This window comes from Adelges cooleyi, unplaced genomic scaffold (genome assembly GCF_023614345.1).
Source record: "Adelges cooleyi isolate 19-005CV unplaced genomic scaffold, UGA_ACOO_1.1 ACOO_flye_CR_arks_rails_tigmint_CR_PRNA_8, whole genome shotgun sequence".
In the NCBI taxonomy this organism is placed as follows: Eukaryota; Metazoa; Arthropoda; class Insecta; order Hemiptera; family Adelgidae; genus Adelges; species Adelges cooleyi.
This window is the reverse complement of record NW_026096513.1, coordinates 1,620,985-1,648,272: the sequence shown is the minus strand read 5'-3', so window position 1 is coordinate 1,648,272 and position 27,288 is coordinate 1,620,985. Positions and strand designations below refer to the sequence as shown.

The 27,288-nt window shown below is 32.5% G+C and overlaps 1 protein-coding gene across 1 annotated transcript in view; it reads left to right on the top strand.

The window, feature by feature from the left end:
- The first annotated feature begins 529 nt into the window (after nucleotides 1-529).
- LOC126845666 (uncharacterized) overlaps nucleotides 530-27,288 on the top strand; it is a 211,575-nt gene continuing 184,816 nt past the window's right edge. The window contains exon 1 of the mRNA XM_050584473.1: nucleotides 530-974. Within this exon, the coding sequence (XP_050440430.1) occupies nucleotides 917-974 (58 nt within the window). The 5' untranslated portion in view covers nucleotides 530-916. The remainder of the gene's footprint in view (nucleotides 975-27,288) is intronic.

Here is a 27,288-nt window from a genome sequence, read left to right as displayed (position 1 = left end):
CAATCGGTTGGGCTCTTGTATATATATTCGCACTTCTCGTATGGCGGCCTTCAAAAAAATGGATTTTTCCAGTATCCCACTCACCAGTGTGTCTATTGTGGAAAGCTATTGTGTAAACAAAAAAAGGCGGCCATTTTCTCAGTGGAAAGAAACAACATAATTATATATACATAATATGTATATATATATATATATATACATTATACTATTATAGACTATAGGTATAAAAGCCACCGAGAGAATGGCCGAAGCCCGAAGGTCAGATAATATGCGTCCTATATTTTTTATATGTTAAATTATTATCAATGTTTCCATTTTCTGATTATGATTGTACGAATTTTGTAATTTTTTATTTTAAAACTGTCTCGACTCGTATGATAATATACCTAATATTAAACACGATTGGCAGTTTTGTATGTTATGGAAAAAACAAAGTAAACCCTACGGCCTACCTTATCAATTAATAGACCCGGACAGCCGAACCTCCGCAGTCGAGTCGCGCGCCACAAGAGGGACGTCTCGGACCGGCAATGCGGTGGACCTGGTGCGCCGGCTGCCAACTGCCAAGCGCTATCAGTCGAAAACCGTCGTCGGTCGCGTTCGCACATTGCGTGTTACCGCCGCCTGTCTGTCTGTCCCTTTAACGACGTGTTTCATTCGTCGGTTCGTTTTTGTTTTGTCTTGGCGGTTTTTTGAAAAACATTTTTTTGACCCTTCTGCGAGTGATGACTTAGTTGGTCGACACCCAACCCCGCGATACTATCCGTATGATAATAATAATAATTATATTGTAATATTTTATAACCCGTTAACTGTGTTGACTTGTGGGGTTGGTTCTGATGTTAATAATATTATATTTCCTGATGTGACCTGTTGAGAACAGCCCGAAGAGCACCGTCGAATAAGCCCCTTCGTCATGTCTCGCAATCGCCGATACCAAGTGCTCGGGATATTCTACTTGTTCGTCCATAATGGTAAGTGCTTCGAAATCGTCGTACGAAATAAATCAACCCCCACCGCCACCACTCAAATATTTAACCCTGCGAGGCTATAATTTAGCGCGGGAAGTGGTGTCGTATTCTTTTGGCCCGTGCTACGTAGTATCCGAATCCGGTTAATACCTATAATTAATGTATATATTTTTTGTTTATACCAAATCAACACTTTTTAACACCTTACCTAACCTATCCAGAGGGAACGCCTCACCTGCTAACAAATTGTTTTTTTTTAAATTAATAATGCTTAGAAATTTCTGATAATCCAGAAATAAGGTCATAAAGTAAGTTACGCTCTGGTTATTTCATAACCTGCGAAACCAAAAAGAAATATTAATAAAAAAATCAAATAAAGGGGTACCAAACTGTACAAATCACCGACCACATAACATTTTTTTTAATAGGTATATTAATAATTATCAATATGAACATCGATCAGAAGCTGTTGACAAGTAGGAATTCGTATCATCGATAGTTTTATTTTAGAACATTTTTCGCAGTTTTTATTTAATAATAAAACAATAGTTCATGCGTTTTGTTAGTACACTGGTCATTGTACAGTCATGCGGGTTCTTCACCCGTAGTTTATTTGTTTATCAGACTATCCGAGCGTCTGTTGAAAACGTTTCTAATAATAATAAAATATGTATTATAAGGACACGGCGCGTTTTCGGATTTTGCTGATAAATGATTTTTATAAACAAAAACGATTTTCCCCCTGTAGTTTCGGTATCTCTTCATTCTTCAGCCTCGTTTTTAAATAAGTCATTCTTAGGACGTTTATCTGTCTAGTAGAAAGAGGAGAAACGAGATAAGAAAATAAGTGCTGTCGGATATCCTGTATCGTTACGGGTATGTATTTAAGTATTTTTGGCGAAAACCTTGGCGTAGCTTCAGTATATTATTATATATTATACCCATAACCGTAAATATTATTAAAACTATATGTACTGTGTTATACCGTGCTAATTTACATCAGCAAATCCTGCTAATCATTGATAAAGACCAGAGGGCGACGTTGACCGATAATAATTAAGAAAAATGCATTTTCTTATGTTTTAATAGATAGTAGGTTAATTATCCACATAGTTCAGATTTTTTAATATAATATTATGTATTAAGTACCGAATGTGGTTTTTATGCACTACACGTGTGACGGAGGTCACATTGCATTTTACTGTGATGTCTCACTACGATTCCCAAACGACAAATTGCCCTTATCACAATTGTTACTTTGTTTTCATAATTTGAAATCTAAAATTGATAATACTAATTTGCCAAAAATGACGTTGATAGAAATTGTATTTAAATAGCTCATTAATTATTGCATCAATTTTATAAACAGTGATTCGTCATAACCAATTATTCATAATTGCCGCAAAAACAATATGGTATTTATTATAACCGATTCATGTGTAGTAAGACGCTTCATTTTAGTAATCTAATTTTTTTGAGTACTTGTTTTTTAATAATGGCGGTCGAAATTCTAGATTGAACATGCGGTAAAAGGTTTATACCTAAAATTAACTGTATTTCCGAGTTAAGAGGGTATCGATAAATTGAGTATAAATAAACTATATTTTTTATAAAAGTTTAGTTTTGTTTCCTTTGTTAGATAGGATTCTTTTATTATCGTCGGAACATATTGTATAGAAAAAAAACTGTCTTGTACATTTTTAAATGTCATAACTTATTTTTAAATAATAAGTTAATAAATTATGTCCTCGTTGGGTTGTCGACAACAGGGCGACGTGATAAAGACATTATTTAATCACTTCACATATCATCACCGCATCGTGCTTAACTAGTAAACCTAGGTGAGTATATAAGATATTTTTAGGATACAGTAATTTATTAAAAGATTGGTTATGACTTATGACTTGTAGGATAAATCAACTTAAAAAGACATCAACGAAACACGTGGTTATATGAAACCTTAATAAAGACTCTACTTATAGGTTTGAAATATGGTGTTATATTACCAATGATAAATTGGAAATGAGAACTATTTACGAAGAACTGTAAAATTACTATTTAACACAAAGGAACATAATATTATAATATTATATACTATATGTAGGAACTATGAGTAAATGTTTCATTGTAATATTAAACTTATAAATATTAATGAGGAATTGGAAATATATTTGTTGAACAGTGTATTGAATGTCGAATTAATATGTATTCATTTTAGCTTTTATTGATAAATGTCTCGTCAATAGAATGAATTAAAATTTAATATGTTGTTTAATACATGTATTTTTGTTAATACTATGTTATTATTTTTCGGATATTTGTTATTTGTATTCCCAAAATAAATATTTGGTTTCAAACAACCTTTTCTTTTTATAAATCTATTCTAAAAAAGACCGTACACTTATTCTTCTCACCCCCCAAAGTTAGCTTTATCAAAGTTGATTGGCAGTTTCTACACGCACACTAGAATATAATGATATATAATAATAATTTATTTAATATCGAATAACGCGCAATTGTAGAAAACGTTGAAGTAGCGTTAAAATTATATTTTACCTCCACTCTCTCTTCAGTACACTATAATCGTATTAAATGCACTATAATGCATATTAAATGACACAATCTGTACAATTAAGTGCTTGAACATTAAAAGCTAAGAAAATCATAAAATGTTGTCATCACTTTCTGACAACGTTTTCAAAATATTAAAAAATAATAACTTTGAATTAAATTTGTTTATTTCCAATTATTTCTTGAACGAAGTAAGTGCGTAAAATGAAACGGTTACTTAATTTTTTATAAACCGAATCAAGTTGGTCGATCAATAAACGGAGTATAAAACGCTCAACAGTAATTTCGGGAAAAGTTTTTAAACAAAGATAATTTTATCATTTCTCGTACAAGTCGGGTGTTTAGAAATGTCTATTTTATCTGTGCATTTGCCGTCTTTTGTTTGTTTAACTACTAGCTACTACTTTAACCACTACTCGCCAAGTAAATCCTTTTCACTCACGCCCTGATGAATTAGCCATTAAAATGTTAATAAAAAGTATACGGGTGAAATAAATTACACGTATACGGTAAATTACATTAGTTATTTAGATATACATTTACTTAGCCGAATTAAATGTGGTCTGTTCTTACTATAGTTGTGGTACAATCATTTTACGCCTTCGCACTTACTTTTGTTCTTATTCCACTTAACTTTCGTGTCTATTGACTACCACTGAATCCAGTTAAATATTCTTTTGTTTAATAAAAAAAAAACGGCAATAACATTAGGCGGTTATTTGGTGGGGCAGAACTAAAAATATTTTATTTATATTATTTTTATTTTTATTTCTTATATTTACTTTGAAAAAAATCGTAGTCGTATTAAGTGAACAGCAGTTATATAGGTATTTTGTGAACACATGTGATTAATACCTAGTATAATAACGCATACATACTAGTAATAGATATTTTTAAAGTATGTTAATAAAGTTTAAGATAAACTTTGAATAATTCAAACAAAATAAAATCAATATTAATAGATAATAATCCAACGACCTTTATAGTCGAGAGATTTGTTAAACAGTAAAATATTGATAATAAATAAAGCTATTCAATTTGTATGTTTTAACTTTACCGTTACCAACAAACTTCTACGAGTAATTGCATATTTTTTATGGAAGTAAATGTCAGGAAGAATATGTGGCATGTTATTTTTATCGAAGTGTTTCGCACTTAAATGGTATTTTTAAATATCAGTAGACAACTCCGCACTAATCAAATACAAGAAGTGCGAACCAACCAGCTTGTAAATTGATTTTCATGCATGAGAGAAAATTAGCTGTCAGAGATATTTTCTGTCCGGACGTTTCCGATTAGGGAACACAATTATTCTATTTAAAGCTGTATTTATGTTCTAAACTAACTCAGAAATATTTAAAATCAATATTTTCCCGGTTAGGTAAATTCTAAGTGAATAATAATATGCTCGGATTGAATTGATGAAGGTAATTCTATTTGGATAAAGCATATTATAATTCCTCGGTATGTGTTAAAAGCAACCAATAATGAATACATTTGCTCTAGATTTTAAAGCTCTAACAGTATACTGGCTCTAATTAAAATTAACATAAGAGATTTGTAAACAAAATTCTTTTATTACTGCGCAAATGGCTAATTTATAATTAAAATCAAGAAATTGATGACAATTTGTAAAAAAAAAACATCCTTTTAACAAATGAATGCCGGAACTAAACAGTATATAATATATTATTTAATGGGTACCATAATTTTCCAATATTTTTTTTTTCTTTTAATCAGATTGTATTCAAATACCTATAACAATTATTATTTATAGCTGTTATCGACATTCAACCATCGTAAGGTTTATTGTATACCTTTTGCCAGTTAGCCGTGAAACACGTGTATCGCATTTAATCAATAAAAAGGGGGAGTTTTGTTGGTACATTTTATTTTCATATCCGAATATTTCAATAACCAATAATTGCCGTGTCGTATTATTTTTAACGAGTGTTGTTTTTTATAAACAGCAAAAATATGATACGGTTCAAACGCGAAAAACGTAAATCAATGTTTAGGTTTTTCGAAATGATAATACATGCGCGAGGTGAAATAAATTATTAGAGGCGCAGTATAGTGCTGAACTTTTATCGAGCTCATCCATCACGAGAATCTCTGAATTTATTACCTTTTGGTTTTTACAATAATTCAGTTTATGCTTATGTAGTCGAAAAAGTTGGGAACATCCATTGGAATCCTCCAGCTACTTTAAAATACTTTTCATAGTTTTAATACAATGCTTATTCTAGAAAACTTTATTATAAATTGGGAAACTCGGCTTAGCTTTTTTTTCTGATATACAACGCAAACGAATTTAACAGTGCGAATAATATGAAGCAGGAATGTGTGTGTGTAGTAATATTTACTTTGCAACTATTTTGCAAAATATTTGTTTAAACAACATACTGACACTGGGAATAAAATATAAAGCGCGTTTTGTAATTTTTAAACTGGAGGAGAACGCGCGATAATCGTACTTGATCGCTCATAAACGAATAAAGGCAAAAGTTTTAGTTATCAATTAGGAATATGACCGATTTCTTCCCAGCATTCATTATAGACATTATGTTGTCACATCAAATTACCGACCAGTTAAAGTATTCGTAGTGTTAAAGCGTCATTAAACCCTGTATATTAATATTTTTATCAAGCTTCGTTTAAAAAGCACCATGGCTAAATATATTATAAATTATTTTTTTAATAGTATAAAAGTCATTGGCCTTTAAATTGCTATAATATTAATTATATCGATATGAATTTGCGATTAACTGTTTGCCAAACGTTTTCTTTTCATAAGAAACGGACGATAGCAAAAAAAATAGTTGTATTTTGTGTGCTTGGTCTAGTTATTCATAATATTTACTTACATTTACATATCATTCGTGTTTCTGTCATAACATTACTCATTAGTTTGGCTTCAACGCGAATCTAAAAAAGTATTTGTTTTATGACGATATGTTCTTTTTTTTACTACTTTTATTGTTTATTAGCACCTATATCGACTTGACAATTGAAAATATTTCCTCCTTTGAATTTTATGTCGAGCCTCAACGAATCTCCTACTTTCATGAGCAACACTGCTCTTTTATTTGTATTCCTTAACACTTGACCAAATTCTGAATTAAGCATGAAACATCATTATCAAATGTACTCACTTAGGAGTTATGTGTGTGATGGGAAGAAGAGAACTAAAAAAAAAAGAAAGAGGTTCAGATCCCCTCTCGAAAAAGTTAACCAATCAAAGTAGTGGTAACTACATTGCGGACAAGTCTGTTTTATGCCTCATTTTTTGAATGAGGCATAAAACATCATCTTTCATTCACAAACTGGCCAAGTGTTAAGCAATACAAATAAAAGAGCAGTGTTGCTCATGAAAGTAGGAGTGAAGTGTGGTTATGAACTAAATAGCAGACTTGGCCACAATGTAGATATCACTACTTTGATAGGCTGACATTTTTGGAAGGGGTCTGGAACTTGGCCTTTTTTCACTGTTAGGTTTTTGTTGGGGATTTAATTTACATGGATTACCAATGATAACGCAATAACGTCACAGCTGCCATCTAGCGGCTAATTTTTGATGTTCAATTATGTTTTAACAGTATAGAAATAAACACCAATATTATTATTCTTTGCAAACAACGCAAAAATGACGATTTTTGTGTTATGTCGTTGTTGTAGCAAACAAGCGAATTATAGTGTCATGTTATACATAATATGTTAGGTAATAATAAGTAAAATTATACTCAATGATAATATATGTATTATGTTTATAATTATAACACAGTTATAATAAACAAATGAATAATGCACAAGTAAACAACTCTATTAATCATCTATATTCTATTACAATCCAAGTACCAATCAATTTATTTTTCAGTTAACATTCTTACCCCACAACGCGGGTTTTTTTAATTTGAAGTTTTGTGGTATATATATAAAATTTATTAAATTATTGGTGTGGATAAATATGCGCAATTAATATTGTTATAAAATTGTTTATATAAGAACTACGGCACGTGGTATTAATCAGCAATAGGGGTGATACAGATTCTTGTTTAATAATTTTATATGTATGTTTAATATAAACAAGAATTTACGACAGTCCTTGTGCTTACAGTTTTCTGTTTTAGCAAAAAGTAGTTTTTTCGTTCGGAAACGAACGAATGTAGTTAACTTAAACTATTTACATTCTGTAGACTGTAAAGACATCGTCATAGAGCTTATTATGGCTTGACTTTAAACATTCCCGGAGCGTTACTTGATTTAACATCGAGTTTATGAACAAAGCGAGGCCTGTAGATTTTAGTATTTTAGCTATTATAATGAAATAATTACAAACACTTGAAGTAAATAACATAATATTATTTTTAATTCTGCAAACGATTGTTGGCTTAGAATCTATTTGATACCATAATCATTTTTATTTTGAAAAAATATAAAATTTGTTACTTTATTATTGCTTTTTGTATAACTTTTAGTACCTGCACTCTTCCCTCTTGGTCGTCAGTTTAAAAAATAAATAAATAAAATAAGTTGTTTTTTTCCCGCGAGATGTTGCACTTGCATTAAGGCCGATTATAAACGATGGTTTGTATATTCATATGTGAATTTTATTGTACTTCGGTTGTGATCAAAGATTCAAAAGCACCAGTCGAATCTCCGGGCCGGGCATTTCCCGGTTGTTATGCATTATGCGACGTGACCGTAAAGTTTTTGTTGTCCCTACCGTTTTGTTTCCATAGAAATTTTCGCCGTGCAAGTTCACTAATTTTGACGTGGGGTTGTTTTCGGGTCCCCTGACACATTCCGGAAAATTTTTTGGCCGAGACCAAACCCCTCAAGAGTAGATTTGATCCTACGGGGTGCACAGTGCATTGTTGTGATGTATCGTCGTCGCTACTGTCGTAAAAACAACCGGTGAGTCATCTGGCGATGCCGTTCGTTGCCCTCTTGATTTTGCACGCCCCCTCCCCCTGTTCCTTCTTGACACCCCAGGCAAAAGCCCAGTGCCCAAAAGAGAAATCATCGACGACAGACAACCGGGGGTCTTTATTTACATATTGTATAGGTAGTTTTATTTGTGTGCTTTGCGAATAAATGTAAAACGATCTCGGGGGACCTGTCAGTACGGTCTGATACGAAAATATATCTTTTAGTTTTCGCCCGTTCAGCTCATCGTTTGCAACGTCAACGCGGATGAAATGATAATTTTTTACAACGAAGGTTTTGCCGCAGCCCATATAAATAGTTTCGTCTAGGGCGTTGTCTGGAAATTTCACCTTATACATAAATACACAAAATTAAAAATCTCGCTCGAAACTCGACACGGGCTCATAACGGCGACTAGTGTTTATTTTCATTATTATTTTTGTTTTTACATAATTTTAGAAATCCCGTCCCGAGGCCGCCGTGATTATAATTGCGTATAAAAACTCTTTCGGCTGGAGCGCGATTAAAATAATATGAACCACTTGTTAGCGCAAGAGATGAATAATAAAAAAAAAATCTCCGTTTATTTACTCTACGGCCGGATTTGTTTTTAGGAAAGTGTTATTTTCCCATCAGAACTGTTGTACATTTTGGCGTTTTTATGCTTTTGATAAGTGCTTAATGGTTACACCTTTGGATAATTTTTTATTTCTATACATAATAGAAGGTTACATTCAAAGATAATATTTCATCGTGTCATCATTAGAGGAGTACTCCTAGTGTATTCTAAAAAATGTTCTATTCGAATACACTTTTGTTCAATGGTTCTACAATTGCTTCTATTTTTCTATCCTTTCTATATCACACCGACATCTGCAGTTCCTTGATCATTACTACACTATTAGGTTAACCTTTTGAGTATACTTGTTGATATTATAAATCACATTTATTTTGACGATTACCTAATGTGGGCGCAATTGTGGTGTGACTACTCGCCACTTTGATCGGTGATAAGCGATGAATAAAGGCTACAACTAATGAATGAGCGGAGATTTTTCTTTGCCGTGAGGTCATTAGACCTTTGTATTGATTATGACCCGTTCTAAATTATTGTCATCCGGGGAATTTGTGTGTATATAGGAATAGTAATAATGACTAAAATAACATTTTGTTCGAAACACGTGTGGCAAACCCTGACGCCGAGTGACATTCGGAAGGAATAAACGTCGCCGGTCATGATGTTTACATGCATGTATAAACGATGAAGCGGCGCGGGTTTCATTTATTAGAAAGCCGGGCCCGGGGGCCTGGTTGACAGACGGCAAAAGAAAATACATTTAACGTTGCACAATGGTCTTGAAGGGAAAATGTTATCGAACGCATTTTTATTATTTCATCGTGTAGTTGTATAAAACACGAAGCCCAACTCTTAGGTCCTAACCGGGAATCATAACGTTGGTTTATAATAATAATATTCTTCGGACACAGGATCCCATCCACGCGCGCCGACAACTGTTCAATGAGGAGAAGCACTACGGAAACGACTCCGAAGCGCGCATCCCGACGTGCTGTACACGGTCGACTTCGAATTTCAAGTTTAATGAAGTTTAACTTTTTTCCCAGCACCGCTTTAGGAGCAACTTTTGCTAGTCCCAGGCACGCACCTAATGACGCCCACGGTGTTCGGGAACCAGGACGGAAAGGAAAATAAAATATCTCTACGACGGCGATACAGGCCGTAAAAGTAACATTAGCGGTTTTTGGGGAAAATAATTGTATATATAGTTGAGTTTTTTTTAACATGATATATATATATATCTCGAAAACATGAAATTGCTAAAGTTTTCTCTCCCAAACCTCGAAAAGTCACTTAAAACAACTTTTGGCTAATTTAAGTTTTACCACGTTCTGACGATATTATGTACGCACTTTCTCTCCGACCGACCGGTGGACATCTCTAATAAGTATTAACAAAACCCGGTTGTCAATCTTGAACCGAATTTGCGTTGTAAATATAAAAAAAATTTCCAGGACCGTTGGATGATGCGTTCATCGGGGGACGGGGATTACTGTTACAGCAGGCAGAACGGTTAACGTCCGTCGATTAATCACACACCGCCGGCGGTATTACTGAACTGCAGATGGTGTTTTGTTCTTATTATAATAATTTTTTTGCATTATAACACTCAAGTGTATTTACTCGAGTATTGTTCATTCGCGTTTCTCGGCAAATCTTTCGCTACAGGTACTACAACAGTAATAACGTAATTATTATTATTCAGTCGTATTTCGTTTAGTTTCAACCCTTTTATTATTTTTTTTTTGTTTTTGCCGTTGTTATCATTTCGGGATCGCTCACAATGCGCATTTTTAGCAATAACATCACGACGAGGGTGGGCCGACAATGGCTGGGAGCTGCAAATGGAAGATGGAGTGAGAACGACCGAGCCGAATCCAGTTCCGGAGCGAGTAGGTTTCTCATTTTTTTTTCGTCCTTCCTTTTCACCTCTACTATTGTTGTATGTATCGTTCAGGTTCGGTTTTTGTTGTTATTATTTTAACGACGAAATCATTTTTAATTACGGTCAACTGCAGACAAAAGAACACCGTAAATAAAAACGCCCAGAGGAAACACTATGACCTAATCTCTGCCAACAGATTCCGGTAGACGACCAGTGTTAAACGATCTCGCTCTAAGCTCAAACGCGGAGGAGTAAATCTGGGTTTTGGGATTTCTCTGGAAACTCAACGCCCTAACTACGGTTTGTGAGAATTATCAAGCTTTCCCGGAGGTTAAGTAGGATCTTTTATGGCGTTATTTGGTACACAAACATGATTTATAAAATATTTATCTATTGTTATCTGTAATAAAACTCTTGGCCATTGGATATCGAAAAATGAAACGTCAAATGTTGCTATTAAGTTATAACTTATAATAATTAAATGAACTCCAGTCAGTTTTGTGTACCTGTGTAACGTTACACCTGCAAAACTGTTTACGCTATATCCTAACGGTTAGGACCTAACCAATAGCCTGACAATAGCCTATATTATTATATCCTATCAGGTTATATTGTTACAATAATATTAGGTACAATTTACAAGCTGTATTCGTTTTACTTTTGTTCGCTTAGGATTTTTTATTTTTGTGTACTTATTTATAAATCCTATTCCCTTAATAAACGTTTTAATAATTTAAAAAGCTTTTTAAAATGGATAAAGAAAACAACATTGTTATGGTACATTGTAATGATGCCTGTGTAATCGTTCAGCTGGGAACTAGCTGATTTAACGGTAGATGAAGCTGTGTACAAATTACATATCATTACATTATATCATTTACATAATCAAAACCAATGTATTACTTCATTTTCTTTTGTGTTTTAGTCCTTGAAGATAATATAACTTTTTTTTAGCTTTTATCGATATCGGTTTATACTGGGGAACACAAAATATAATAATTCTATAATTTCAATTTCAACCGTTTGAATCCATTGGACCTTATTGTACTCTTCGTTTGAATGCGGAAATAAACATAATATATTAAATTTGTTCAAAGAATAAGACAAATATGAATATTATAAAAAAACAAAAAAATATTAGTTGTTGGCCTTAGAACAAGTTTTATAGGTGTTAAAACGATGTGCTTAAATATAACAGTTTAAAATTAAACATGGCAAATATTTTTGAAAAATCTTTAAAAATGACTACAAACGGTGGGTCCATTTTATACTCGTGTTTGAAAAATTGTTTCTATTGATTTAAAATGTATTATTTATAGTATTAAACATTTGGAACTAAGTTTTTGGTTTGGTTTTACTAAAAATTAGTATAATTTGTGTTAATGCATTATATTTATTAAATGCATGTAATGAAATAAAATACTTAAAATTCATTCACGATTCTCAGTCTAAGTTAAAGTATACTATTTATAATGTGTTGTATTTCATTTTATAAATGTATTTTGTTAATTTTTTTTCCCTCAAATATAAGTTAAATTAAAGAAATTAGAAGTTTGCTGTTCAGATTTGATGTATTGTATTTTATGTGTTGGCGGATTCTTTGTTCTATAGTATCTTAAACTATTGTCTGGAAACGTGTCGTTAGTGTATTTTGTTTGTTATAAGTAGGTATCTCATTATTTTACCCGTATTGTACTTTACTTTTCAATAATTATAAACCATTGTTCAAGTAAAAATATAACCACTATTAATAGGCTAATCCTAATTTATATTTAAATTAAAAAATGGTCTTAAAACGTATTTTATCACAAACGTAAGGGAAGGCTAAAAGGCCAATTTTGTATTTTCGTTTTTTAAATTTTACTATAAGCGTTTACTTTTTTTACAGTTTTTTCTTATGAATATAATTAGTAGCTAAATTAAAAATCGGCTTTTTAGCCCCCATATAGAAAATAATAAGCTCCACATAAAAAAAGAAAATTCGAATCCGTTCAATATATATGACAGAAAATGACTTTTACAAATGTAATTTTTGATCAAACTTTCGCCAAAACCCGGGAAAAAATACCTTATTAGAAGTTTTATAACTATAAAAAATGTAATGTTTGTACATTTTAAAATTAGTCAGGATATTTAAAATGGCTACTAGATCAATTTTTGTCAAATATTGTCTATTATTCGCCCCTAAGAAATAGCCCTTTCCGTTTTTCTTAAATGAAAAAAAAAACACAAGTTTTGATTCATGTTCTTTTATCAAAACACCATAGACACGTATTTTTATAAATAATTAATATATTTTTTTACTGACAAGATAATGTTTTTTACAGCAGTAACCGATTCGTCATTGATTGGTGTTATCCATCAGCTATTTGAACAGTTTTATTTTTATACAGCTATATCCTTAAATATAGCTCGATCGCGCTTCACCGCTCGGGTTTTGTTTGGAAATTCGCCTGTTTATATCTTTATGTATACGGTCAATGTAACCGTATTCTGACGTATACGGTCAGAATACGTTTTGAATAGCTAAAAACGTACTTAAGCTCGTCTACACTGGCAATTTGGGTTCATGAATATTAAAAAACAGAAGACCACCGCCGCATCGCGAACGTTCGCCGTTAACCCTCTCCGTTTCAAAGTACTCTTCTTAGAATCAAAACCCATGAAATTAAATTTCGTCCGTTATTGCCGCGGAACGCATAAAATGCGACCTTTAGTGGTTTTCCGTTTGTCTCCTATATGTATATATTATACATTGGTGTACCGTATAATGGCACTTGCTGGGTTAGCCGGGATGTGGCGGGTCCTACGTCTTAAAAACTCTAAACGTACATACACAAGTACATATCGTACATAAAACTCAGAAATTAATAGACTATTCCATTGTAAATAGCTGCGTGGCTGTAAAACGAAGAAGCCATTCGCGGTGACAATATAACACTCAGCCATTCAGTAGTTTAACTGCTTTAATTCGCCCTACACCCCGACCTCTGTATAATTACTAATAAAAAAAATCAAAAGTTAGCTGGAGGTCGACGTGGTCTGCTTTTGTAGGTACAATTTTTTATTAAAAAAAAAAGTAGTTATGGTAATTTGAAATGTAACTGCAAATTATCCGTTTGTCGACAAATTGGTGACGTAGGTACAAAAGTTGTGTTTAGTTTTGTGTACATATTTTTAATGTTTGTTTTATTTCCATATTACACTTAACATAAACGACAGAACACAAATTGGATTCGAAATATTATTTCGGGCGAAGCACCTTGGACTAATGTTATTACTTGGAACAAACGTGTCTTAAATCCCTGTGCACATACAGACGTCATGGTTTCCTAGGTTAAATTACAATAATAATAATAAAATTATTGGTACTATTACCGTAGGATTACCGCCGAGTGCCACCGTCGTTTAAACGTATTATTTATTTTTATCGCCATAAAAGTGAAGCAATAAATAATTCCAGGTACTTTTGTGTTGTAAATAATATATTATGAATGCACCTAGTGTTCTGTAAGTGGCGACCATCGGCCCATACATTGCGTTGAACATGAAAAACCTAACAAATTATACAAAGATGGCCACTATCTTCGCGTATGCACTGTTTTCAAAAAAACAAAATTGTTTTTGAAAAAGTTATTCCATTTTTAACATTATTCGTTTAATATATTTTCCATTACCTTTAGTTTTTTTTTATACTGAAACATATTTCGCCCATGTAACTATATTCATTTATAAAATCAATTCCACTTCACAGTACATGATCAGTATCTCACTACCTATATTCTCTTACCCCCATTATACACATAATATGTTGGCGCAGCATTTTGTACAATTATAAACAAATGTTAGCACAGAGAAAAGAAAGAAAAATATCACAAAATGAGAAAAAGTTCAGTTGTATAAAAACAAAACGAAAATGTAAAAAATAAACAAACGAAATATCTACTGAGAATCTTTAATGAGCAAAATGCAAAGTTGCGAACGCATCTCTTTTTCTCTCTACTCGTTTAGACGGTTCTCAGGATTTTTAAGTCTTGTTTGAGTTCCAAAGTTTCCGTGCACACCGGGGAATATATCCTATTGTTCTGTTAAATGGCCGGGTAATTTATATTTACCCCTCCCTTTTTTTTTTTGCAAATCGCCAGATAGCGGAGGACAATCCTGAGAGGGTGAAACAACACTCTGAAGTCATATATCACTGCTGTGATGCAAAACGTCTGACAACAGCCTTCTGCGTACAAATTAAGATCTTATAAAGAATTTAAATAGGAATACAAATAAAGTTTTTGTATACCTATGTCCTCCAATCTAGAATCACGCGAATTCCAAGTACCTTCGTACGTCAACGAATCAATTTCTTAACTTAAAAAGCGTAATATTATTTGCTTGATGTCTTTAAGGAGTTGATAATAGTTTTGAAACTGAGTTAGGTAGGTAAATATTAGATTTCAGTAGACTGTATTTACCAGATATTTCAAAGTTTAATGTTTCACAAAGTTAAATTAGCTATTACTTTACAAGTTTACTCGTTAACTATTTCATAGAAATAAGTTAAATACCATATTAAGGCAAAGACTTTAAGTTTAAATTTAAAGGCCCAAAAACGGTTCTATTCCCGCTAAATTTATTGTATTCAAGTAAACAGCAAACACGCGCTGTAGAAATGTTTACACAAAAACAATTACGATAAAATAAAAGGTAGGCATAAAATATAAGGGTCATTATTTTATACGTATAATACACGAAAACGAAATTCTTTAGGACTAGTGATTACATTAATATATTATAAAATACAATAACGTAGGCAAGTTCAAAAACGGCATTAACTATAACAACATACACATAGTACACTGAATTAATATACATACAAAATAATATGGACAGTTTTTTTAATTGATTTTCTTGCAAGACTTTTTCTTTATAGTAACTATTATTTAAAATATAATCTTTAAAATACTATAGCCTAACATTTATTAATATTAACTTGTAATTATTATATTTGTTATAAATTAAAAAGTGTACAAACGTACAATATTATTCTGAATTGTGTATACTATATTGTATTTTTTTTTTTTGATACCAAGTCGAACTATTTTTTTTAAGAAGTAGCAAACATTTAATTTTTAACATCTTTAAATAGCAAAAAAAAAAATTAATGAAATTATTTACTTTTTAGAATTTAAACACATTATACTTGATATCTTTTCGCGTAATAAAATAACTTGTCAGGTGACGTATAGTTAGGTTGGCAACTGCATTGTGTCATTAGGGGTAGTACTTAAATTTATTTATACCACCTGCAATTTTTATAACATATTTATAACGGTGTAAAAGTAATAAATACTGCAAGCTAGACAATATTTACCACCTCTTTTTCGAAAAAAAAAGGATTTACTTTTAGACCGAGGTTACCAAGTCAAGCCTGAATACAAAAAAAAATTGACAGTCAATCCCTATATTAGAATTTTAAAATATTCAAATCCGTTTTTAGATCGGTTTGTTAGAACAAAACAATACTTTTTTTTTTGGCTCAAATACAATTAGTTTGTATTCGTTATGTTTCAACATACAGGGTGCGGCAAAACGATCTGACGGTTTTTCGATTGTATTTAACGGAAAACCGTCAGATGTTTTTGCCGCACCCTGTATATATATTTTTACAAGTATGATATGTACAAGGTGTTGAATTGTATTCCTTTATTTATTGTAAAACTAAGATATCCGGCTATAGTAATGTACACATTACAAACTAGGCTTACAAATACGGAAAAACGTCTAAACGAGCAACGGGAACCAATGAATGGCGGTGGCCGTAATGTATTTTGTTAATTAAAGGGTGTACATTTTTTGATAACTTTTTTTCGTTTCTTCTTGACTAACATTTTCTTATAAAAATTGTAGAAAATGTAGCGCAATCACTGGTGGGCCGCTGACCCGCATATCCATGGGGAAGCCCTATAAATAACAGTGACAAAATAATAATATATAACATCCTACCGGTTCACATCTGTCGTCGCGGTCGGATGTGCCAAGTCGAACCTTCAACCTAGAACACAATTTTCGTTGTGTATTCACGTTACCTAAGAAAAATAAAATAGTTGAACGCTTGAATCAGATGTTTGATTTTTAATTTTGTAAAATATTTCCGTCAGCAATTCCGGTTTTATATGGCGGATGCCATACAAGGCAATACGACGGAATGTGTAGAATATGTTTGAATGTCTATTTTATTATTGCTTTTCATATTTTTCACCTTCGACCCTTGCTCCCCGCCTGTGATATACCTCTAGTCGAAAACGATCCAGCGTTGGAATTTTGAAAAGTACATTGCTTTTCCAGAAATATTTCACATATGTATACTTCTCTTGTCCGTCTGTACCGTGTAACATAACCGGTAGTATTTATATATTATAAAAAATGGTACTTACCTCGACGTACCATACAATAATGCTATAAAATATAACGTGGAGTTTTACTCGGTAGCATATATTTTAAAATTAATGTATTGCACATCGTCTGAATAATATATAAAATACTCTCTATTGATGGATAATCAACGCCTCGCCTGTAAACGTAAGAAGAACATTTGCCCTCTGACCCTCGGAAAGGGATGAAAATACTCCAACTTTATGTGTGCATGTATTTGTGATTGTTTATGAAAAAATCTTCCGGTTTCGACGAATATATAACATGTTCTCCGGTAGTTATTATTTTATGTTTACGGGAAATTAATAAAATACAGTGTATCTATAGTAATAACAAAGTGATCAAAGTTTATTCGTAGAAGGTATGACGTGACTTACGTTCAACTCGAATGAATCAATAACCATGATAACATTGTGTACCTCCTTATCTAGGCGGAGCGTAGGCTTCATTGCAAACTGTTTTAGCATATTGTGCATTTAAGAATAAAACAATAATTAATATTGTTAATGTTGTTTCGTTTTGGTTCGATATAAACAAAGTGGCCCCTCTTAAGCCATGTTGACATTATACAATCAATTAATAATTATTTTGTACACCACAGGTATCTGGTGGCGTGTATTATTCAAAGTAATTTACGCTTGTCAGTTACAATGGACTGTGTTTACTTTGATACGTCTTATACACCGGTGTGTCGGTGGGCGTTTAAGTACCAGCGTCGTCTTAAACTCTGTTGAACGTTTAATAAAAAAAAACCGCTTGTTGGTGTTAACACGTTACGTTTGGCAAAGTAAGTAATACGTTTTAAAATGTCCAACCGTCGACGTTTGTCGTGCCATCCAAAAACAATAAGCCTATTCAAAGAAATAAATAAACACAAAGTTGCTCTGTTTCTCGTGTAAGCTGCTAAAGTCCTAAGGAATTAAGAGCGTAATAAATAATAATTTATTGACTTGGATTTGGCGTTTGAATTGCTATTAATTTTCGAATTAGCATATAGTTATTATATTTCTTCATTAAATTATACTCGTCACTTGTATGTGAAAGCGTAATGTCTCGTCTTGATCGTTATTTAATCGTGCATTTAATTAAAATATGATATGCACTTAACGGGAGAATATATAACTTTCAGGAAACCACAAATAAAAAATGATATTCGTTTTAATTGTGTAAGATAATCGAGCATTTCAGACTTCAGTGCGGGTCTGCATGCGGTACCATGAACTCTCGTTACATGCAGTTTAATCGAATAACGATTTTCCCAACTATAGCATTCGTGTACTTAAAACTTTGAAAAGTTCTTAAAGTTTTGTTGGATTCTGCATAATTTGTGCCCGCTGACGTCTGTTATATTTCCATATATTTACCTGTACAACCGTATCCCTTCGCTCTGAAAATCAACAGAATCAACCAGTAGACGTATTGGCTATACACAATTCTATGCTGATTAAAATATACACTTCATTTTTCAAATAAAAAATGTATTCCACACTGACCTATCTCGGATTACATATAATAATTATTATTCGGTTTTATAAAATCAGTATCAGAAATTTTAGATTACTTTATTCCAAATATAACATTTACATTTGTGCTATATAATTACTCCAGTTGACCCTAACAATATTGCTTTTTAGAACTTATTGTAAAATATATGTGAAAAGTTAGCCCCTCCCCGCTTCGTCTTTTTCTAACTGTAAGTTGTAACATTCCATTTGTAGGTATTTGTAAATTCTTTTTTATAATTTATAAGGTGATCATAACAATAAAATGACCAAAATGAACTGCACATAGCCCCTCCACTATTATCAAATCACCATTTCAAATACTCGAGTTATTGCATTTTATTCAAATTCGTTTGAGTTAACTTTAGATTTTATATTGTTATCGGGTTTGTTAAAGGAAAGTTCTTTTTACTTGATTTATGTAAGTTTAAGACGGGGACATTAATTTTATAGATAAAAAAAAATAGTAAAGCGCTTTATAAACAACTATAAGTACACAGTACAGTATTACTTATCTCGCAACGATTAGGGTTTTTTTTTTAAATAAAAATGTTTTTAGTATCTTAAACATATTACCTATAATTTATTAGGGTTGTAATTGTGACTCATACTCTGACATACGTTGTAAAGAGTCATTGTATTTTTTTTTTAAATAAATCAAGATAATATTAACACTTTAATGTTTTGTAATAAAAATTATTGAATACCGTACGATTTTGTAAAATTATGTAATCATATTACGCCATTCGTTAAAAACTATTCTATATAAAGTTGCATTAGGTAATAATAAAATATTGTTTTTTGTTTGTTTCAGGTAAGTGTTGATAAAAGCTGTGTTTAATTTACAAAAAAACGATACCTGCGGTAAAGTATTAATTACACAGTTAATAATTTTCATTTCAATTATAATGATTGTTGTAATACACAATGGCAATACTCGTGTTAACTAATCGAAAGTAGGCCATTAATATATTTTTGTCTTAAGAATTATAACAATGGGAATTATTAATGAATGAACTGTGATTTTGCACAAGGTGGACGAATAGCGTTTACTCGTTTTACAAAGCATAAAAAGCACGACTACAATGTACAAATTTAATTTAATTAGGCTTTGCGTACAACATGATTGTGCGGCACTGTAAACAATTCATGTATGATTCAGAATTCAATTCTATGCAAACATAATAATATAGTGTGTATACTGTTTGAATAGTTGAAGAGTAGTAAAATGTTACTTAATAATATATAAGCATTATTTCAATTGTATACAAACCGTATATAAATATAAATACATGTTATATGAAATCGATCCTTGTTTTTTGTGCGGTTTATTACTGTCAGTCACGACCTGAGGTGAAAACAACAAATTATTTTGCTGTTCAATAAGACATAATCATGCAATATGCACAATAACTACTGGAATATCCTCCGGTGAGGATTTTAAAATTATTTTAAGCTTTTTTGTATTTTTACGTAGGTAAAAAAATAAATAAATAATTGATTTACCGTCAGTAAAAACAAGCTTGGGAAAGGCAATGCATTACACCCCAACCGCGCTCTTCTTCACTCAACTTCCGCTGAATGTTATATTATTGAATAAACGGTTTTATTTTTTTACAACTCTCAAGTTATTACTTAATATTATTGCTCGATTAAATCATTTGCTTTGATGTATAAAATACAATGTACAATAATATTAATAGACTAGTTCATATTTTATTAACTTTGACCCTTCGGAGACAAACTTCAATTTTTATTCTGACTGGAAAAACTAACATTTTTTTTTTTATGATTTTTCAAAAGTTATCTTTGTAACGCGTTTCAGCGATACCTACTTGTTTGATCCATGAATTTGATATTTTTTCAATCTAAAACGTAATCGTTATGGTACTCGTGCGGCTTATCGTGGGTGAACTCAACGATGAGCGATCGTTTAAATAAAAACAATTAGTGTTGATACATTTTAATATAGTTTACACAATGATGTCGGTCGAACGCGTAATTTCCATACGGTTTTTATCACTGCATTTTCGCAATAACAACACAATTGTTATAATATTTTTATCTATAATTGTCTGAAAACCGTTCAAAAATCATAGATTTGTCATTGTGTATGATACCTACCGCGGTTTATGTACTTATCCGCTAGTTTTTTGTTGTTTGTTTTTTCGGCCCATTATCGCCGGTCTTTGTCGACCAAATCGTCGCCGAACGTGTCCCCGGACCCAATAACGTCTGACTGTAGTGTTACCTATGAGTTTGCAACAAAAAAAAAGAATAAAAAAATTCGAATTCGAATTCCTCGCTATTAACGTGCCACATGCGTTATCGCGCAATTTATTGACATTTTGAACCGACCATCGAACACGGCCACCCGTAATAATACGTGATCAATCTCCGTTGCTTTTGTCACGCTTATGTGTGTGCGTATTGGACTATATATATATATATAGCTGGTTAGCCGTTTTCGCATCATACACACCGACCCGTTGACCGATGGCGGCAGTCACGACCACCGCAAAGGGCGCAAAACCCGTCTGCTAGAGCGATTGTCATCGACGCCTTTTCCTATCAATATTCAAACGGCGACGATGCAAAAATATAATATAATGTTCTGAATAGTGAAAAAAAAAAATAAGGGAAAAAAAGAAGAGAATGCGTTTCATCCGGTAAACGTTTCCATGATATTTTATCCTTTCTATAGTATAACGCCCATGTAGACTGTGACAATAGTATAATATATGTATATTATTAGAAATATATGAAATGCTTATGTCCCGGCGAGGGGTGTGATTACTTTGTGTGTACAATAATAATATTATGTAAGGAAATTCCGGTCGTTCCGGAAATTCTTCTTGTACCACACGATGATGATCTGGCTGGATCACGTACAAAACTTGATGGGATTGAAAGCGGTCAGGTTTTAAGGAGTTCTATTAAGGCAATATTAAAGAAAAATAGGTTATAATACCACGGATTCGACCGTGTCAATTTATTTACAGAATAATTTGTATAAGCTTCGAGGTAATATTTTTAACTAGTACAATTTGTTTAATGCGTAAATGCCATTTTGGTAGTTGGTATTTTAAACCTAAAAGCCTGTGACAAACTTGCGCCCAATTGGGATGGTCCGATTTCTATTCTGTAAAAAAATTTGAACGTGTTTTTTTACTACTTTACTAGGTTATGTAGGAAACCGACTTTCATTAAAAAAAATAATTTTCTTGTTATCAAATAAATAAATTAAAAAAAATAATAATAATAAAATAAAAATAAAATAAATAAATTCAATTTGAAAATGTTTCAATATTAAAAAACAATTTTTTAACAAAAAAAAAAAAAATGAAAAATCTGTTTTCCACATAACCTAGTAAAAGAACTCGTTTATCCTTACAGAATTAATACCGTACCATTCTGAGTAGTCGACATTTAGTCAAGCTTTTCGGCCTGAAACGTCATACACCCTGTATGTTATCGACGCGTAAGTATATTATACAAACGTTTCAGGTTAGCCTATCATATAAATAAATAAATATATATATATATATATAAATATGAATTGGAGTATTTTCTCTATAATATTTATTTTCTATGCGTCGCGTGTTGATACTTACCTACTTGCGATCTGCGTAAGTATTTTATTTTGTTGTATGCTATTCTATTTTATTCGCAGACGATTGCGACGCGAAACGATAACGTACCTACCCCGTCGAGGTTAGACGCTCGGCAAGATTATTTCATAACTCAATGTACAACCGTTTATTATTATATAATAATAACTGGGTTCTCAATATACCTCGGAAAACGACTTCTACTTGTATTAGTATCTGTGTGTAAGCCCGTGCTTTGACGATCGTTCGGAGGCCGCCCGATCTATAATCACGTTTTGTACGTGTTGTTGTGTGTGTACGCGTTGCTTTTGTTTTTGATAACGTCGATGCGTGTCTTATGACAGTTAGCGGTTTCCTTTATACCACCACCGCCATCGCCAACGTAATGGCGGTTTGCTGTGGTTAAGATAGGTTCGATGTTCCGCAAAAACATTTCCGCACCGAAGACAATCGTGGTAATACTCGTGGATTTCCAACGTTTCTCGGTGGATATTGTTGCCGTCGCGACGTCGGCGGGGGGACGAGGCAGCGCCGTGGACTTAGCAATGCCACCGACCAGCCCTCCCTCTCCACTTTTGCACTAGTGTGTACCTCTGGTTGCTGCGAGGGGCGGTCGAGACAGCTGTGACAACGACGGTATGGAATTATTCGACAAAACCGAAAACCGTCGGCCTAGGGCCGGGGCCCGTTCAATAAATTACCCCGGTTAAACCTTTTTTGACGCAAACGATTCCGGCTGTTCGGTTTCTTATTTATATTGTATTTATTAGCCGCAAAACGTCATTTCAGATAACGTCGTTGATAATCCGGAGCCTCTTGAATTTTCCAGATCAACTGTACCCTCCCCCCATCTCCCCCACCTTCCAGCCACCGACGACTATGCGCTGAGGGAGTGGTGGTCGTCCCGCGTTCCGCACACACAGGCTTCGTTGAGATACATTATCGCGCCTCTTTGTCTTCCTTAAAAAAAAAAAAAAATACCGACATCCTTCCATGTCATTTAAAAAACGAACATTCTCTTAAAAGGCCCTCTGTAATCCGTATAATACCACCAGGGTATATAGGGCCTCGAGCGCGAAACGATATCGTTAATAAAATGCACGCGAAGGGGTCATTTGTTAACAGGCGATGACACTGACATCACTTAACCGTGTAAACACTTATCAAAATATTGTTATAAGCGAGTATCGTTATAATTGCTCCGGACTGTCGAAATAGACTCATTTGTTGTAATCATTAGTCATGCATAAATTATCAATCGAGCGGCAACATATTGTTGAAGTAGTAAACACACAGACTTAACATAATATTGATTTAAAATAATTGATTTAATCATTATTCGCGAACCCCCGATGGATAACGTTTCATTGTTGTTGTGTTTTACTACTAGACATAATATTCACTCGAGTGCCGAGCGATTTTACCCGAGTAAGTTAAGGGCATCGGAGACCCACCGTTATCGAAGGGGTATTATATAGGCATTTTCTTGTTTAGCGCTAAAGTGTATGTGGGTATAATATACTAAACCGTTGTTAGTGTGAGTCGGTTGCGCCCACCTGCCACTGACATGCGATGCTCGCACGCGCGTGCACATAGCATCATTGACGAAACATGAGTTCATATTTTACACTATTATTTTTAAAAAGACAAAAATCCTAACTTTATAATACATTTTTTTTTCATTGCAAAGTTCATTAAACTTGATTTGAGTTTTTTAGAAAATTAATTTCGTGTTCAAATTTCAATTACCTACTTTGATAAATTTCACATAGTTTCCAACACCAAGCCTAAAAAGAAAATGTAATTTCTCCATCCTAATAAACTTAATATAGGTATTTGTCATTTTTGATCTATCTTTTTGGCCTATAGTAGCAAAAAAATTCGAGTGTGAGAACACCTTTACTTTTGCAATCCACACAATCAGTATGAATTTTGTATGCGATTTTTATTTCCTGTTGCTTTGTTTTCTCCTTAGATCTTTTCTTCTTAGAATTTATCAAATCAAAATCACCGTAAAACTATTTACTAATTTAATTGGCGACACTCGTGTGATAAAATATAAAACCCACGATTGTAGATGACACTAGTGATAATATAATCAATCGATAGAGAGGAAGCTACTAGTAAGAAAAAAATGTAGTAAAACAGAAGTGACGTTGAGCAATTAAAACGTAGGGTTTTTTAATAATACATTTTATAAATACTTAACAGTTATTTGTTTATAGTTCGACGAATAAAGTACAGCATAAAATTAAACGCAGAAAATAAATAAAAACTTTAATCGTCGTAACGTATTTGTTTTGACAGTTTCTGCTTTACATTTTATTAAAAAAAAAATAAAGGCCCAAGTCTTTTGTAACATTGCCAGACGCCCAACTCTTCTGGCACCGACGAATAACTAACTTGTATATTGTATAAACTACCATGTGTGTGTGTGTGTTATTACTACCCTCGTTCAAACCAACTATTTGTACTCGATAATGATAATATGTAAACCTCACGTGCATTACAATCGGTTTTAATCTTAACGCCGTCATCAAGTATCTCAATACAGCTGTATCGTGGGCGACTATTAGCCCGGTTATGTAGAAACTTGGCGGATTTTAATTAAATAATAATAGACGGTAAGTACGGGGGACAGTTATGCCATTTTGTGTCGTAGCTAAATATTTTTTTTTTCGTATAGTCGTTTTTTAAGCCGTGGGGTATCAATGTTAAAACCCAAAGCCGCATTTCCGCGCCAAATTGGCATAACTCTAGTGAAAAGTATGGCGGCACTCCATAGTATTTTTCACTGGCGTCAAGGAATTTCGGTGTCGCAGAGCGCTCTTTCAAACTGTATCACAAAAGACATCCAAAAATAACAAATTGCCGAAAATGTCGTCGCGCAAGATAATAATAAAATAAAAACGGCCGTGTTGTATAAATAATAAATATTTTGATTATTAACGGTACGGCGGCGGCGCTGTATAGTTTATGAGGCTTTCCAGACCTATCGTCGGTTTGGAAAATGAACGTGTAAAGCTGTTGATTTATGCGGCTAAATGTATTACATATTGTCGTTATTGTTTTATAAAAGGCGCCTCGTCTCGAAAATTGTCATTTTGTTTAATGTCATAAAGAACTCTCTGTAAACGCAAAAGTTAAACAACAAACAATTATTGTTACCCACGTTTCTCAGGGGAAAAGTTTTCCAATGCGTAAGTACATCGTGCGGTTTTGTCAATCAAATTTATTTACGTTCCTGAAGGTTGTTTAATAGAAAAACTCACGCACGTATACAAATTGTACAATATAACTTTATTTAATACGATTAAATACTGATTATAATCGTTTTACCGCGTGTGCCTACTATTACTAACCATTATGTGAATAAAACGTTTTAGTTATTCAGGAAAACAGTTATTGAAAAGTTCTATTACTTGTGAAATACAATTTTCAAATTCATTTTTATAATAAACATCAAATTAAGCAATGTGTAATAATTATTGTTTTTTTAAATTTTAAGAGTTAGCATATTTTTATTTGTGTCGTAAAATTATATTTTTTTGGTATAATACTTTTAACGTTGGGTGAAAATTATAACGCTGTCACAAGTGTTAAGATAAAATGTAATGTTTTAATTATTTTAATTATTACCAAAGTCTTTCACTGAGTTCTTTTGATGAATTTATTATACACAATAGAGACATACACATTTTTCCATCTTTTTGTTTTTATGATGGCGAAAAATAGAGTTAAAAAAATAGCAGAACTTAAATAAATGAGACACGAAAAAATGGTGAAAAGTGTTATTTAATTGTTATGGTTCACCCCTAGTAATTAAAAAAAAAATCCTTTTATTACATGCCATTAAACGTCATTAATTATAGTTGGTTGTATTCATTAATTCGGGAAACATCGGAGCAGATGCTACTCTAATTAAAATATAGCCGGGTTTCAGTCTTAATTTATTATTATTTTATTTGACAGAAAAAATTTACTTGGAAAAGTATTTAGCACGCTGGGTAATCTTAGAACAGTGTAATCTACCTCCGATAAATTAAATTCAGCCAAGCATCTAACAATGATATAAGCAAAAGCTGTTATTCCGAGTTCTAAATGTTTATTTTTGTAGAAATACATTAAAACATAACGAGTGTACCATCAGCTCTTTATTTTAATTAATATATAATATAATCAATTTTTTTTAAAATTAATTTTCAAATAATGAAACTCTTATGACCACATACTATGCTAGTTAATCATAGTGAAACATAAGAGACACGTAGAGGGATGTATTTGAGTTCTACAATTTTTTAAGAATCAAAAGCAAAATATTCTTTTAGATAATTTTCAGCTGCTCAGTATTTTATTTGTGAATATATTTATGTCAATCGAGACTTTTTAGGACGTTCACAATAGTAAGGTGGCCAAAATTGAACATACATTTTTTTGTAAATTTTAGCGATTAAACTGATATAAAATTGACGATGTAAACATGCAAAATGCAGAATTGATTTAATAAATTATTACACACACAAACACCACACGCTTGTGAACGATGAGTTATCACTTCCGGTATGACGTTGCTATATATGTGTATGTGGAGGGGGTTGTTTGCCCGCAATCGGTATCTGTCTGTTGTGAGCGCTGATGACAGCATCGCTACCGAAGTACGCGTATAGGCTCTGAATATTGTATTATTTTTTGTGGGTAACTTTTTTTTTTTTTAATATTTTATTTCTTATCTAGCCGTCGTATTAAATTATAAAAACTGAAATTTGGACGTCTAAGTGCTAGGTATACTCCACTATAATAATAATTAATATAAATT